The 16704-nt window shown below is 35.2% G+C and overlaps 3 protein-coding genes across 3 annotated transcripts; 2 read left to right on the top strand and 1 right to left on the bottom strand.

Annotated features, from left to right (window-relative positions):
* Window positions 1-114: 114 nt before the first annotated feature.
* Window positions 115-2958, bottom strand: LOC111452109. The gene is made up of 4 exons (XM_023092652.1): window positions 2800-2958; window positions 1328-1539; window positions 453-601; window positions 115-369 (listed from the first exon to the last, which is right to left on the bottom strand). Exons 1-4 carry the CDS (start codon window positions 2843-2845, stop codon window positions 282-284), a joined length of 495 nt encoding a protein of 164 aa, XP_022948420.1. The 5' UTR covers window positions 2846-2958; the 3' UTR covers window positions 115-281.
* A 2187-nt stretch (window positions 2959-5145) lies between these two features.
* On the top strand, window positions 5146-12560 carry LOC111452371 (ABC transporter G family member 3-like). The gene is made up of 12 exons (XM_023093051.1): window positions 5146-5252; window positions 5779-6456; window positions 6555-6634; window positions 6911-7197; window positions 8131-8302; window positions 8459-8572; window positions 9224-9352; window positions 9428-9619; window positions 10099-10185; window positions 10425-10697; window positions 10770-10877; window positions 12188-12560. The coding sequence occupies exons 2-12, from the start codon at window positions 5985-5987 to the stop codon at window positions 12437-12439; spliced, it is 2166 nt and encodes a 721-aa protein (XP_022948819.1). The 5' UTR covers window positions 5146-5252; window positions 5779-5984; the 3' UTR covers window positions 12440-12560.
* Window positions 12561-14657: 2097 nt separating this feature from the next.
* LOC111452374 (auxin-responsive protein SAUR50-like) lies at window positions 14658-15091 on the top strand. Its single transcript, XM_023093054.1, has one exon. The coding sequence runs from the start codon at window positions 14658-14660 to the stop codon at window positions 15021-15023; it is 366 nt and encodes a 121-aa protein (XP_022948822.1). The 3' UTR covers window positions 15024-15091.
* Window positions 15092-16704: the final 1613 nt, after the last annotated feature.

The following is a 16704-nucleotide window of genomic DNA, read 5'->3' as shown; positions in this document are numbered from 1 at the left end:
ATATATATATATATATATATATATATATATATATATATATATATATATATAATTATATGCAAGTAAAAATTGGAGTTGGTTTGGCTCAACTAAGTCTAATTTGAACTAACTCAATTTATAAAATTTTTATTTATTTGAACTCAACCCCATTCAAGTCATAGGAATTAGATTGGGTTGATTAAATTTTGTGAGTCATCGAATTCTTATGAACACTCCTAATGAGAGAAATTTACGAGACAGAAAAATATGCGGAGATATAAGGAGTTTGTCGGGTTGTAAGACTAAGAGTTGAACGTCCCCGTGCCACCACAAGTACTACAAGAACGAGCAGAAGAACACTTGGAACAGTAGCTCCATTTTTTAGGAAGCCTGAGAAAGGATTAAGATCAGATATAAGTTGAAAGTTGAAGGTTTCTAACAAGAAAAAGAGAGACAAGACAAGAAATTTGTACGCTGCGGTGAACCGAGTGGCCATGTTCTTCGCAGCCAACCGTGCCCGCTCTGCATTTTCATCCGACAGTTTCTTCAGCACAAACCCTTCACCTTTGCATTCAGAACACAGGCCTGAACCTCCACAGTCTTCACATGGTCTCAAAGGAATCTGAATTTTATGGACAAAATCAGCACAAGAGTTGCATACAAAGATACGAATAAAAGAAGCAAGGATATGGACACGAGACATCGATATGACATGATACAAATACGATAAGAACAAGTTTTGAATTCGAAATAAGTAACCTATGCATGTGTCTAACGTATTTATTATAACAGCTCAAGCCCACCGCTAGTATATATTGTCTGTTTTGGCTCGTTACATATCACTGTCAGCCTCACGGTTTTCAAAACACATCTACTATAGAGAGGGTCTAGCCCTACTCCGACCAGGTGATTGACTCAGATACCATTTGTAACAGCTCAAGTTCATTAGTAACAGATATTGTCCTCTTTGAGGTTTCCCTTGAGGTTTTAAAAACGCGTCTACTAAGGAGGGTTTCCACACCCTTATAAAGAATATTTTGTTCTCCTCTCCAACCGATGTGAGATCCCACAATCCCACCGCCCAACGTTCTGGCTGACACTCGTTCCCCTTTCTAATCAATGTGGGGTCTCACGTTTATTGTGCTATCAAGTATCTAGCACATGTCTAACAAGCATCCAAGTGTCTATATGTGTTAGACACGAGCATGTTAGCCAAACTAAAGCTTCCGTGCTTTTTCAGTAACGACACAAAAACAAAAACGGTGTAGTAACTGACAAGATGCAGGTTTCAAACACTTGATTCTATATGATAATGGCATATAAATGGTGTTTTAGATCTGAAGCCAACCTCCTTCGCCTCAGAATCTTTGTTTCTTCTGGAAAGGAAGGTGGCTGCTGCACCTACAACTGTAGCAGCAATGGCCACAGAAGCAGCTGTTTCAGGTAGGGAAGAAGCTATAGGCAGTGTTCTTCTCCCTCCTTGTAGCTTCAAATCGGCTGAAATAGGATTGGTGTCCAACAACCGAAGTCCATGGTTGATTAGCTTAGGATCCCTAATTACTTCACAATAACAGAATTTCAATCAGCAGAAAGTTTACATGTCACATCATAAATTCATAATGTAGAGCTTTAACAAGACATTGTAATGTTAGGCAAAGAACAATGATCAACAGCTTTGACACCACTTTTCTGCTAAGAGTTGCATCAAACAGTTGTGTAAACAATCACAGTCAAATAGCTAGCGGAAATAACATGTCACGATTGCTTAAGGGCTTCCTCTCAAGGTTTTTAAAACACATTTGCTAGGGAGACGTTTCCACACCCTTATAAAGAATGTTTCGTTCCCTTCTCCAACCGACGTGGGATCTCACAATCCACCCCGAACACTAGACTCGTTCGCCTCTTCAATCGATGTGGGATCTCACAATTCACATCCTTTCACGGCCCAGTGTCCTCGCTAGCACACCGCCTGGTATCTGGTTCTTATACCATTTGTAACGACTCAAGCCCACCGCTAGCATATATTGTTCTTTTCAGGCTTCCCCTCAAGGGTTTTAAAATGCATATGCTAGGGAGAGGTTTCCACACCTTTACAAAAAATGTTTCGTTCTTCTCTCCAACTAATGTGAGATCTCACAATATCGCTCCAGGGGCACGATATCGTTGACAAAATTTCTTCTCAAGGCATGTTAAGGGCTCCTCTTTGTGACAATCGGTACCTTGAGGCTACAGAGTGCCCTTAAACCACCCCAATACAAAACCAACGTCTTCAATAGTGGTACATTGCACTACTTCGTGACCTACATTTCTCAAATTTACATGAACTAAAAGACCTTAATCATAAGCCTCCTTGGTTTCAGCAATATGGTATACAACCCCTTTGTTGTCACCCGTCATAACACTCAATAGTCCTAATCCATCCCGTCCAAACAACTAAGCAATGCTCGCCAACCAAAGATTCATCTTAATTAACCATTACTAAAGATGAGTAAGCAACCAAACAATCACATGAATCATAGCAAACCCACAAATCTAGTCTCTCAGGCCTCAAACCTTTCAAAAACAACCAAATTATGGCAAACGACTTTTGTCAAACAACACGCCGGCATGGAAAATCCCAACACTGATGGATAAACCCACCAAAACCCTGTTGCAGAAAGACCGAAAACAACGAAAGGGCAATCGCAAGAAAAGAAATGGCGAAAGAAAGTTAGAGCTCTAAGAACCCACATGAACAGATATCAATGGAAAATCCCAATCTGGCAACATGGGGAACAGAGAAATGGAACGAAATTCAAAGCAAACAGAATTCAAGCGTACTCTTGGAGGAGGAGGCAAACAAGGGTGTAGGCAGAGTCAGCTCCATTGAGAAGGAATTGTGAGTTCTTTCGCGCAGAACAAAGAAAATTCTCTACCTGCTTCTTGTTCCGCTATTCTTGGGTCCCTTATCTTCATCAGAGATATTGGGAACAGCTTAAATCCTTTTTTTCATTATTTTCATCTTATCTATAAATTAATTTATTTTTTTGACCCAAAAAAAAAAAAAAAAAAAAAATATTTCTAGCGAATAACTATATTATTATCACCATGCCGTATTGGAAAGACCTACCGACCTAAAATCTCCGGCCCTTCTGTTCAAATAAGGTGTTCAGAGCACTTCACTTTGTTGAGGATTATTGAGAGCGAGTCTCAGTCGAAGATCATGTGTTTATAAACGAGGAATACTGTATCACGTCTTTTGGAGAAGCACAAAGCAAAGTCAAGAGAGCTTGTACTCAAAGTGGACAATATCATACCATCGTAAAGGGTCGTGATTCCCAACACATTTTGACGTTGCTTGTTCTCGTTAGACCTTCTTAATCTCAATGAAAGCAAGTAAAGCCTAAGAACGAACCGTTGTGCAAGACTCGACTAACCTTAAATAATAATTTAAAATAAAATAAAACCTTTCCAAAGATTAAAAAAAACCCAATTGAAATGATAAGAAAAAGAGAATAAATAAATAATTTAATAGATTACTATAAAATTGTGAGATTTTTTAATTTTTAATTTTTATCGTTTAAAAAAAGAATATGATGATTTTGATAAAAACCCATCATTGCACATAGCTTGGAGGTGATGATAATAATAATAACAATAATAATAATAATTACGTAAATTATAAGCAATTGTTTATCATAATAATATTTTTAACAAAATTTCAAAATATTTTAATTAAACATTTATTAACGTTTTTTTAAGTTTGGTTAAGACTTTGAAATTGTTACAAAAGTAAAAAATAAAAAATAATAATAATAACATGAGTATATATAAATTTGTCTTTTTACTATTTAATTATAAAAATGTGAAAACTAAATTTTTTAATTAATTGAAAAAATCTTTTAAACTAAAATTATGAGTCCATTGGTTTGGCAACTTAATCCAACTCTCTATTTTAAAAAATTTTACTCATATATAATATATATTATAATTAATAACTAAAATCTCATAAAATTTAAATATAAAATATTTATTATAAGAATATGAACAAAATATTTATTATAAGAATATGAAAATATGACGAGAGAGCTTAGTACTAAATGTAAATATGAATTTTCGTAATAATTTTTTAATTTTTTATATTGTCGTCAAAGGGAATATTTTTTTTGATCGGAATCTCTCCCACCCGGGTTCGAACGAATCTCGTGAATAAAATAAAATAAAATAATGTTTTTTTTTGTGTGAAATTCTGTTGGGAATGATTGAGTGGGCCCAAATGGGGTTGCTTGGTTGTTTGGCCAGTTTTAATAAGCCAAGGCTCCTTTTTTAAGGAATGTGCCAACAAGTATGATCAAAATGTATCCGATAAATACATAGATACATAGATATTGTCTGCTTTGACTCGTTACGTATTATTGTTAGCTTTACAGTTTTAAAATGCGTCTATTAGAGAGAGGTTTTCACACTCTCTTAAGAAATGTTTCGTTCTCCTCTTCAATTGATGTGAGATCTCACAATCCATACTCTTGGAGACTCAGCGTCCGCACTAAATACAATGCTTCGTGTCTGTCTCTGATATCAATTTGTCACGATCCGATTTTCAAGGCTTCGAGAAATTGGACCGCAAAAAATAAACTTATTTTAAAATCATGAAGTTGATGACAATACATAACGAACCAAAGTAATAATATTTGCTAACGATAGGCTTGAGCTGTTCCATGCCATATGTTCTATCCAAACTTCACGTTCCAATATCCAATTAAGACATTATTTAAATAGTTCTTTAACAAATATTTTATTGCATTCAATGCTGTTCGTAACATTTTTTTTTTTTTTGTCTATGTGTCGATGTTTAGATTTTGAAGTCTTTGTAGAGAGCTAGATTCCCAGGCTAGAACGACGATATTAATTATGTTCGTTATACGACCACGAAAAAAAATGAAATAATTCAAAAATAAAATGAAAAGAAAAGGAAAAAATGGAATGAATAATGGACTTTTGCACCTTACTTTAATTAAAATCAATCAAATCATTATGTCCGGATAGAAAATGGAAGTATTTGTAATAAATAATAAAAAAAAAAATAAAAAAGAAAAAGAGATAAAGAAAAAAGAAAAAAAGAAAAAAAGAAAAAAAGAAAAAAGAAAAAAGAAAAAAGCAAATCAAGCATAGCGCCAAACTGAACAGCGCCTCGGTGAAAGCGGGTCAAAGGATCCGCTTCTCTTAACCTTACCTACACGCTCACTCTATACACATCCAGTACTTCCACTCTCTCCGCTTCATCACAGATCCAGGTTTCTCTCCCTGTTTACTCTGTTCAAGGCATGCTTTAATTCTCATTTGTTTTCTTGTTCTTTACTGTTATTTGTTTATGTTTGATTTCATTCTGTTTATCGGTTTCTGGCACCATGTTTGATGGAAAGGAGACTAACGAATGAGGTTTTTTTTTGCTTCTTTTCTGGTTCCTGTTGATGAATAATCCTCTATTTGTTTTTGAGTTCTGTTTCTACTCGATTTCTTTTCTACTGCATCGAGAAGCTTGAGCTGGATTGTAGTTTTAGTTTTTGTTGGCTTTTTAATTTCAACGAAATATAGTGTAATTTGTTGTGATTAAGATATTATCCTTAATTCGAAAGCGCTTCTTTACTTCACAAAATGTTTGTTTCTTCGACTCGAACAGTTTGGGGCTTTCTATCAGGTGAAGAAATTTCTTAGCTCTCATTGTTCATTAGTTCTTTAAGTGCTTCTCAGAACTTCCATTCTCTATATCAACATCTACTTTTTATCAGCACAACTAATGTAGACTGTATCACTTTACAGAATGGCATCCACATGTTGTGTTTCGTGATGCAAGGTTTTCGGCATAATGAAAATGAGCTGTTATGTTTTGTAAGAACGTAGAGTGTCGCTATATAAGTAGACTAGAGTTATTGGCATACGTTCTGGAAGGAGCTGATCTGTTGTTGCACGTTTCCTCAAACTTGAAGTTTTAGAAATTGGAGGCAATATTTTATGAGAAAGACATTATGGAGGAAATTCAGTCGCAATCTGATAATTATAGGTCTTCATCATCTTCAGCAAGTAGTCCAGTGAGTAGAGTGCCATCCAGTAACTTCTTTTACCTACGAAAACCTGGTTCACTTCGACAGCCTATCTCATTCGAAGATTCTCCAGACTGGGAGGACACAGATATTGATGTGAGAGTTGAAGAAGGGGGTGATTCCATCAATGTTGCCACCACCCCTGCTTCGCCCTCTCTCTCAAAACTTAATAGTTGTTCGATACCATCCCCTCCGCTACCAGAGGGTGCAGGCGTTGCAAGAAAAATTAATGGGGCATATATTGCTTGGAAAGATTTGACTGTAACAATAAAGAAAAAAAGGAAGTATTCTAACAAGGTCGTGAAAAGTTCCAATGGTTATGCGTTGCCTGGAACTATGACGGTAATCATGGGTCCAGCAAAATCGGGGAAGTCTACACTGCTAAGGGCACTTGCAGGTCTCCAGTTGGCTATGGATAATAACTAATCTTTAAAATTTCAGATTCTGCTTTCTTTCTCATTTTAAATTGGGGGCTTTTTTTCTGGTCTATTGTAGGAAGATTACATCATTCCGCAAAAATGTATGGTGAAGTATTTGTTAATGGAGCAAAATCACGCATGCCTTATGGGTCTTATGTAAGTGAGATCACATGCCTGTGCATTTTTCATTCGTATCAATCAATTTATCTGTGATTTTATTTTCTGTAGTTCGTCTTTTTTAATTCTACCCACCTCAACATGAATTCAAAAGTTAATTATTTGCCATCAGTCTAGTTGAGTATTGGTTATTTGGCATCATGATAGGATGTAAGATGCCTTTTGGTGTTGGAAGTTTATGCTAATTATTTTGTGTTTCTTGATTTGGTGGCATTAACAGTTAGTTAACTAATTTCTGTTTTCTTAATTTTCTAGGGTTTTGTTGAGAGAGAGACGACTTTGATTGGTTCCCTCACGGTCCGGGAGTTTCTTTTCTACTCGGCATTGCTTCAATTACCTGGTTTCTTTTTTCAGAAAAAGAATGTGGTGGAGGATGCCATCCATGCAATGTCATTAGGTGAATATGCAAATAAGCTAATAGGAGGCCACTGCTATATGAAGGGCCTTCCTAATGGCGAGAGAAGACGTGTTAGCATTGCTAGAGAACTTGTCATGAGACCACAAATATTATTTATTGATGAGCCACTTTACCATCTTGACAGGTACTTACAATATTATTCGTAATTTCTATGGACTTTTGATCTGTATTATCCTCTGTTCTGCAACAAAACGTGAAAATCTGCGGCAGTCATGGATACGTCACAATTTATCTTGCACATTCATTCAGCATAGTAATAGTTAATACATAAAAGAGAGAGAAATCTTGTTATTGTTGGTGTGATGGTGTTTATTTAGTGAGCACTGTTTAAAGAGCAAACTTCTATTATTATTATTTTTTTTCTAGGTCTTCAATCCTTTTGTTTCAGGAAATATGATAGTCAAGAACAGTAGGAATGAGAGGCAAAGGAAAGGGCATCATGGAGTAGTAAGGAATGAGAGTACTAGGACTTCGTGTTGTGCTATGTCGACAGAATTTTGTAACTATTTCTCTTGTGATATTAATTCTTGTTCAGAGCTTTTGTTTAGGGAATGGTTTAAGATTGGAGTGTTTCATGTATGTATATGTATTTTATCTGCAAAGTTTCTAGTTATCCTTGAAGAAATTCTAGCCTTTTGACTTTCAAATATCAACGTAAAATTTGGATCTCAGTCAAGGGAAAAAAAAAAAAAAAAAACTAGAGGGGAGAGAGATGATTAAATACATCCATATGTGGAAATGCTGATTGGAGTTCGAAGTCGGTAGAGAGCTAGTTGCCCATATCTTGTTTTTTTTTCTTATTACATTCTTGATTCAATAAAGAAAATGGAGAGGAAGGGGAGAAGGGCTGTTTTAATAGGCTTTATCTTTTGTCTTCATTATGCACTTGCTTTGGTTCCCATGAATGGTTATGGTGACAAAATTGAGTCCACAGAAAGGGCTTAAGTGAATGGTCTGGCCATAATTGGTGCACCAGCCTCATTGGTCACCATAGGCGGGTGCCTTGTCCGTGCTTGCCCTGTTGTTGATGATGAGTTTGTTGATTTACTTCTTTCAGTGTCTCTACCCTTTTAATGATGGTCACATTGAAGAAACTTGCAAGCACTGGATGCACTCTTGTGTTCACCATCAATCAGAGCAGCACGGAAGTATTTGGTCTTTTTGATCGGATTTGTCTGCTTTCAAATGGAAATACTCTGTTTTTCGGAGAAACTCTGGCTTGCTTGCAGGTAATATTAATTGCATTATTCAAGCATTCAAATATACAATTTACCTTTCTTGATATGGCTCTCCTGAAGCATTGTGTAGGGAATCGTAGATTCCAAATAAGCATCTTGGTTTCAATGGCTTATGTTTCTCTCCTTTTTTCTTTCTTTTCCATGAAGCACTTCGCAAATGCGGGATTCCCTTGTCCAATCATGCAAAGTCCTTCTGATCACTTTTTACGAGCAATAAATACAGATTTTGATAGAATCATTGCCATGTGCAAGAATTGGCAGGTAGCCCTATTTCAGTCTTGTTTTTATTAATGATGTTAATAATTATTCTGTTTGTTCTCAATAACCACAATAAGCTTTAATAGTTTGTGTAGTTAATTTTAGTTGAAATTTTAATGTTGCCATACACAGCAATCGTGTTTACTGCAACCTCTAGATGGACATGCTTTGTTTAATTTTAATGTTTTATTTGAAGTGGAGCTATGGTGGATAGGAAAGGGATTTGAGTAGCCTACACAATTTTCATAATCTATAAACTCATGAGTTCATCTTTGGACCATTAAATGTAAATGTCCTTTTAATTATTAGTAATTCGTATGAAGAACTTTAAAGAAATATTTTTGGAGGTAATGTGATTCATCACATTTAAGCCACAAATTATTAGTCTCCAAGGATAGACATTTGTTTTGTTTAGAATAGTTAGCTGTTTAACTGTTGTGTCTGATAAATATATGATAAATGATTTATAATTTTGATTAAAATTTGTTAGTTGGTATCTGGTGCCTAATAGCATTTGCTCGTGCAACATGTGAGTAATGATTTATTTTATTAAACGTCTACTTGTTTGAGGCTCATAATCTATTTGGCTGATGTACTGTCATATGTTTCTCATTAATTGCTATTGCTTTTGGTTCACCAATCTGATTGTAACAGGATGACCAAGGGGAGTTTTCATCAGTGAATATGGATACTGCCGTTGCAATCCGCACACTTGAAGCGACATATAAATCATCAGCAGATGCTGCTGCAGTTGAAACTATGATTTTAAGACTAACAGATAAGGTATCATTTCTTATATATATATAAATGAATAACCGAGAAGTCTGATACATATGCCACATGCTGTATCTTTGACAGGAAGGTTCCTCTCTTAAAAGCAAGGGAAAAGCAAGTAGTTTAACAAGGATTGCAGTTTTGACTTGGAGGTCTTTATTGGTTATGTCAAGGGAGTGGAAATACTATTGGCTTAGGCTTATTCTTTACATGCTACTTGCAGTTTGTATCGGTACAGTATTCTCTGGCTTAGGACATTCTTTGTCTTCAGTTGTGGTGAGTTTTTTTTTTTTTTTTTTCTTTTTGTTTTCATTTTTTTTTCTTTTAGACTATAAATTTAGTTCAAGTATTTGAGTCTCCTGTTAAGACAATCTCGTCGTATACAAATTTCTGTTTGTAGGATAATTTGTTGGTTCGGAAAAGGTTATTTGATGTGCCTACCACAATCTTGCTCTCACCTTTGTAGCTATCGAATTCATGGTTTAAACACATCTTTTAATGTTTCTCATTCCTTTTATAATGTTTGTAAGATTAGTGGAAGACACTGAGAGGGAGAGGAGTGACATGAAGTGTTTTCATTAACTAATAAGATTACTGGAATTTAGTGCTGAAAAAGGCTACTGGAAGTTATTGTTGAATATGCAACATACTTTTATTGCCTGTTGTTGATACTCGTAGAGAACTGAATAAATCCAATTTATATGCTCTATTTCTATATAATTCATTCGTTTTTCCTTCTATTGTCTTAAATGCAGACAAGAGTTGCAGCAATTTTTGTATTTGTTTCGTTTACTTCTCTTCTAAGCGTCGCCGGAGTACCTGCTCTCATGAGGGAGATTAAGGTAACGCTCGTTACTTGGACTTTTATCGCAGAGATGAAACTCCATAAAAGAACGCAGTTCATTGTAACAATTCTTGTAATTCAGTGGATTCAAGGCGTGATTTATTATCTAATGCATCTCAGAGTTCATGGAAGCAACTATACCTATTGTACAGAAATGTTCAATCTCTTAGAGTAATTACAAACCTTAGGTTCTGTAATTTGGTCCCATTTTGATGAAAATGTTTCTACTCTTTGCAGATATATACTAGTGAAGAATCAAATTATCATTCGGGCGCTTTCGTCTTCCTACTGGGGCAACTTCTCTCCAGCATACCCTTCCTCTTCCTCATTTCAATTTCTTCAAGTCTCGTCTTCTATTTCCTCGTAGGACTCCGTGACGAATTCAGATTGTTGATGTACTTTGTGCTAAATTTCTTTATGTGCCTCTTGGTAAACGAAGGACTCATACTGGTTATGGCCTCATTATGGAGAAACATCTTCTGGATCGTTTTGACTCTCATATCTGCACATGTATGTTCACATCTTCTCGTCTTTCAGTGTCGCCATCCTCATCTCTAACCGATGGTACGTATGTTGTTTCAGGTGCTAATGATGCTCTCGGCAGGCTATTTTCGAATCCGAAATGCTTTGCCAGGTCCGGTCTGGACGTATCCGTTATCTTATATAGCTTTCCACACCTATTCTATCCAGGCAAGTTTACTTATGACTCTTTGCTTCCACATATTGAAACTGGTTTACACTGTTTACAGTTCTGCCTTCGGTTATCTGGATAAATTCCCTTGTGTGCCATTTCTATAGAATCGAAGAGATGACATTTTTTAAAATAATATGAAAAAAAATTAAATTTATCCCAATCCCTTTTAAACTGGAACAAGCTTTTGCACAAGTCGGTTACTAAAATTAAAACTGTACCCCAAAGAACCTTTCCATAGCCTTACAAAAGGCTATTCAATTTTTGCTGATAAAACTCTCTTATCTATGGAACCATGAAAAACAAGATATTAACCTCCCTGGGTTTGCCTAGTAGCCTAGAAGGGGAAGGGGAAGGGCTTGGAGGAAATGGGTTTAAGCCATGATAGTCAGATAGATAAGATTTAATATATTCTGAGTTACCTTGTGAGGTCCCACATCGGTTGGAGAGGGGAACAAAACATTCTTTATAAGAGCGTGGAAACCTCTTTCAAGCATACACATTTTAAAACCTTGAGAGTAAGCCTGGAAGGGAAAGCCCAAATAAGACAATATCTGCTAGCAGTGGGCTTGAGTTGTTACAAATGGTATCAAAGCCAGACATCGGGCAATGTGTCAGCGAGAAGGCTGAGCTCCAAAGGGGGGTGAACACCAGGCGGTGAGCCAGCGAGAACGCTGGACCCCGAAGGGGGTGGATTGGGGGGTTCCACATCGATTGGAGAGGGGAACGAAACATTCTTTATAAGGGTGTGAAAACCTCTCCCTAGCAGACGTGTTCTAAAACTTTGAGGGGAAGTCTGAAAGTGAAAGCCGAAAGAAGACGATATCGGCTAGCGGTGGGCTTAGGCTATTACATACTTTGACAACCAAATATAATAGGGTCTGTTATTGTTTTTGAGAATAGTCGAAGTACAAGTAATACTCCGAATACTCATGGATATGTAAGATATTTTGACAATTCAACGTGATATTTGAATAAGGTCTCTCTAATATAATATTGTTTCTTATTTCATACTAATAGTCCTCAAATTACGCTCAAGAAAATCACTACGAATGTATCAACTCACTTAGGAGATTGTTAGCTGAATGAATTAAAACAATTGAAGTATACCTCTTGGTGTTGTACAATTCTTTTAGTAATTACAGCTTTTGATTATTATTAACAATTGAAAGGCTCCCTTTTGTTAGCTTTGTAAGGGCTGTAATTTGGTTGTTTTGATGAATATCGTCTCTTATGAACAAGTCATTTAACCTTACCACTTAAGCTTAAAGATTAGGGTTCTTTAATGGATATTATACCATTGTTACAGGGGCTATTGGAGAATGAGTATCTTGGAAGTTCCTTTGCAGTTGGTGAGGTAAGAAACATAACTGGTTACCAAGCTCTCCATAGTGCATATGAAATCTCTTCTAATACTCACTCCAAATGGAAGCATTTGTTGGTGTTGTTCCTCATGGTAGTGGCATACCGTGTCGTAGTTTTTGTTCTTTTACATTTTCGTGTCGGTAAATTTATGAGTTTGCGTAAAGTTATTCGTTGTAAGCGGGATATGAAAGACTGAAAACATGTGATTTAGTAGTAGTTTAGCCTTTTGTTCAGCTGTTTACAACACCTTTTGCTGTTTCTGTTATGCACATTCATTCAAGGTAATTATGCAAATTGCAAGTCTCTTCCCTCCTCTCCCTCTTATTCTCTTTCCCTCAAGGGAAAGATGTGTTTTGAACCCACAAATATATATCCTTTTCGTCCTCATCTTGTAACTCAATGGCTCCATTTGGGAATACTTTAAGCACTTTGAATAGTCAATGTACAAGTTTTGCCACTCAACTTCTTTTATCTCTTAAACTAATATTAATATTATCACCATGTGAGATCCCACGTCGGTTAAAGAGGAAAACGAAACATTCCTTATATGGATGTGGAAATCTCTCGAGTAGACGCACTTTAAAACCGTGAGGTTGATGGCGATATGTAACGAGCTAAAACGGACAATATTTACTAGTGGTGGGTTTGAGTTGTTACAAATGGTATCTAAGGCAGACACCGGTCGGTATGCCAATGAGGATGTTGGCTCCCAAGGGGGTGGATTGTGAGATCCCACATCGGTTGAGGAGGGGAACGAAGCATTCCTTGTATGGGTGTGAAAACCTCTCCTTAATAGACACATTTTAAAATTATGAGACTAACGGTCATATGTTGCAAGTTAAAACGGACAATATATGCTAACCGTGGGACACAACCAATTTTAGTGAATGTTATCAAGTAAAGATGATATTCACTATCTTATCCCTTGTAATAGTCAAATTGACCTCCATTCAGGTAGGTCGGATATTTATCAATGTGGTGTCCACCTGCATAGATATTTTATGAAGGAAATTATCGAGGAATATCCTTAAACGAAGTAGACTTGTTTAGAAAGGAAGAAGCAAACTTGATTTTAGCTGGGTACGTTTTTCTCTGTTCAAACGTGCACAATGTTAGAATAATCTTATTGTCATGTTCGTAGTGATATAGATTGGAGACGATTTTTGGACTAACTCGAAATTAAATTGAGTTCGAAGTAGAAGATGATGAAAAAAAAAAAAGGTAAAATCTAAAAATGGAGGGTGGATATATTCCCATGTTTGATTTTTGGAGGTAGGTTGGGTGTGAAGGTACTGGCGTGTCCTAATTCGGGTCCCTTCACAGATTCCGGCGTGCCTTTCCCAACTCCGCATTTATGTCCAACACTGTCAGCCTTTCTGAGATGCTCAACATCGCTCACTTTTTTTTTTTTTTTTTTTTTAATTTTTATTTGGGTATCTCCACGTTCCCTCGAGGCTTTAAAACGAGTCAACTAAAGTTTACACACCCGTATAAACGAGACATCACAATCAACCCCACACCCGTATAAAGGGTGTTTTGTTCTCCTCCCAAATTAATGTGGGACATCACAATCCACTCCTTTTGGGGCCTAGTGTTCTCGTTAGTACTCATTTCTTTATCCAATCGATGTGGGACCTTGCCAAATCCACCCCCATGGGTCCACACCGCCTTGTTGTACTCCACTTCGGGGAACAGCAAGGCCACCGCTAGCCGATATTGTTCTATTTGGGCTTTCCTTTTGGACTTCCCCTCAAGGCTTTAAAACGCGTCAACTAGGAGAAGGTTTTTACACCTTTATAAAAGGTGTTTTGTTCTCCTCCCAAACCAACGTGGAACATCACATAAATGAAACAAAACTTCAATTATAAGAATTAAAATCGAACTAGTTATTATCAAATAAGCGTAATTCTCATCATTAATGTGATTGAATGATGAAATGATAATGTAACATGTATTAAAAATGCTAGTTGAAAATCGGGATGAGATGAATAATATAATTCCATCATTGACCCATTCAACATATATAATTCTCCTCGCTTCGGCAGGTTCAATTTTCCATCTTGTTCAGCGTCGGCCCTGCACGTTAAATGAACATCTCTAATAAGAGGAGAAAACTCTACTCCTCTTCTCATGTCCTATTCGATTTGGGACGCTCCTTCTTCATTCTCTACGTGATTTTTAAACGTGAGTCAAATAATTTGGAGGCAAAAAGACAGTTTAAAAGTGACATTTCATACCACTTTGAATGCATGGGATTCAATTACTCACATGCTATGGTCTCCTCCTCCAAAGTCTTGTCCTTTTTTCTCTCGTGTTTTTACCATTTTAACCCTTTCAAATCTATTTCTCATTCCTCATTATCACTATATATATATATATATATATACACTCAAGTTTAGATATTTCTATCCCATATGGCTATGTTTAGAACCATGAAGAGGAAGATTGGTATCAGAGCGGTCGTCGAGAAGCTGCAAAGAAGGCTATCACGAAGTCGAAAATCGATCAATGGGATTCATAATGAGGATTTTGACACGACTAGGGTGCCGGAGGACGTGAAGGAAGGGCATTTTGCGGTGGTGGTGGTGGACGGGGAGGAGGCTAAACGATTCGTTGTTCCGTTGAGTTGTTTGACACATCCTATGTTCTTGAGGCTGTTGGAGGAAGCAGCTGAGGAGTATGGGTTTGATCATGAAGGTGCATTGGCAATTCCATGTAAGCCAAGTGAGGTTCAGAGGATTTTGGATGAGCAATGGAAGTTGGAGCTTAAAAAGAGTTAGGGAAACATCTCAAGGCTAGAAGGTTTTGTTTTGTTTTGTTTTTTTTGTATTAATTATAGGAAGTTTAAGACGGAGGGGCAATTTGGTAATTTCACGTATAATAAAAAAAATGAAAAGTTATGAAAAAGGAAGATACCATACAATTGTGGATGGAGGATCATGGTTCCTAACATGGCATCATAGTCGTGTCTTTAACTTAGCCGATATGAGGGGTAATTTGGTAATTTCACGTATAATAAAAAATGAGAAGTTATGAAAAAGGAAGATATCGTACAATCATGGAGGATCATGATGTCTAACATGGTATCATAGTCATGTCATTAATTTAGCTGCCATGGGAAGTTTAAGATGGAGGGACAATTTGGTAATTTCACGTATAATAAATAATAAAAAATGAAAAGTTATGAAAAAAAAAATGAAGATATCATATCATTGGAGGACTAGAATTCCTAACATGTTTGGAAGGCCATAGTCATGTCCTTAACTTAGCTACCATGGAAAGTTTAAGCCGTAGGGGCAATTTAGTAATTTCACATATAATAAATAATAAAAAAATGAAAGGTTACAAAAAAATGAAGCAATGACGGGAAGTCGAAACACACGTGATTAATCCAAATTGAAGATGGGTAACGAAGGAGGAGGTGTAACCTCGATGTTTTTGAGCTGAAATTGGAAAAAATTTAGAAGAAAAATAGAGATTAAGATCGTCGGAGAAATAAGAAAAAATTAATTGTCGAGCAAATTTCTATTTCAAAGACGTGACGATGAAATTGATTTAGGGATCGTGTTTAATAGGTATAAAATCAATTTTAATAAAAAAATATTTTGTTTTAAAAATTAACTTTCTCCCATAAGTGAACTTTAGTAGAATCAGTTTTTTATGCATTAATTTAATTCAATTTAGTAAAAGCTAACATTTTAATTTATCAAAATTAGTAAACTTTTTTTTAATTTATTTTTTCATTAAAGTTAATGAGTTAATTATGCACCATTTATTTATTTATTTGAATTAAATATTTTACGCATTAAAATTATTATATTTAATAAACTTTTTGAACACGACCTACTAAATCCCACATGGGACTCAGCTCACGCAATCATTACATCTAAATAGAAAAATTATATATTTTTTTAAAAAATTACAAAAAATAAAAATAAAAAGATTTTTTAAAAGCATCCTTTAATCACGTGCCATTTGAGAATCTCTAACAATACGAATATTCTTAATTAAATACTAAGCACTAACTTACCTCTATTTATTTATTAAACATATTCATTAGAGCTTCATTATTGACCGATTGATATATGTATATGTCACGTATATAATTTAAAAATAAATATTAAATTAAATTATATATTTAATCTTAACGAATAAATTCTTAATTTTTCATTAAATTTTGTTTTTAATTGATTATTGACTTATTTAATCTTAATTTATTTTTAAAAGTTTTTAAATATATTATAGACCTGTTGAATACAATTTTAAAAAATTAAGAATGTAGGGTAATTTTTTAATATTTTTTTTATATAAACTAAATAAATATAAAATTTAAAAATGAAATTAATAAACTTATTATTTAAGTATTTAATTAATGTGTCTATTTTTAAAAAGTGCTTAGTTTTTTTTTTTTTTTTTTTTTTTTTTTTTTTTTTTTTTTTTTTTTTTTTTTTTTTTTTTTTT

Source organism: Cucurbita moschata, unplaced genomic scaffold, assembly GCF_002738365.1.
Source record: "Cucurbita moschata cultivar Rifu unplaced genomic scaffold, Cmos_1.0 Cmo_Scf00014, whole genome shotgun sequence".
Taxonomy (NCBI): Eukaryota; Viridiplantae; Streptophyta; class Magnoliopsida; order Cucurbitales; family Cucurbitaceae; genus Cucurbita; species Cucurbita moschata.
The sequence above is the reverse complement of the archived record's forward strand: the minus strand, read 5'-3'. Positions and strand labels throughout refer to the sequence as shown.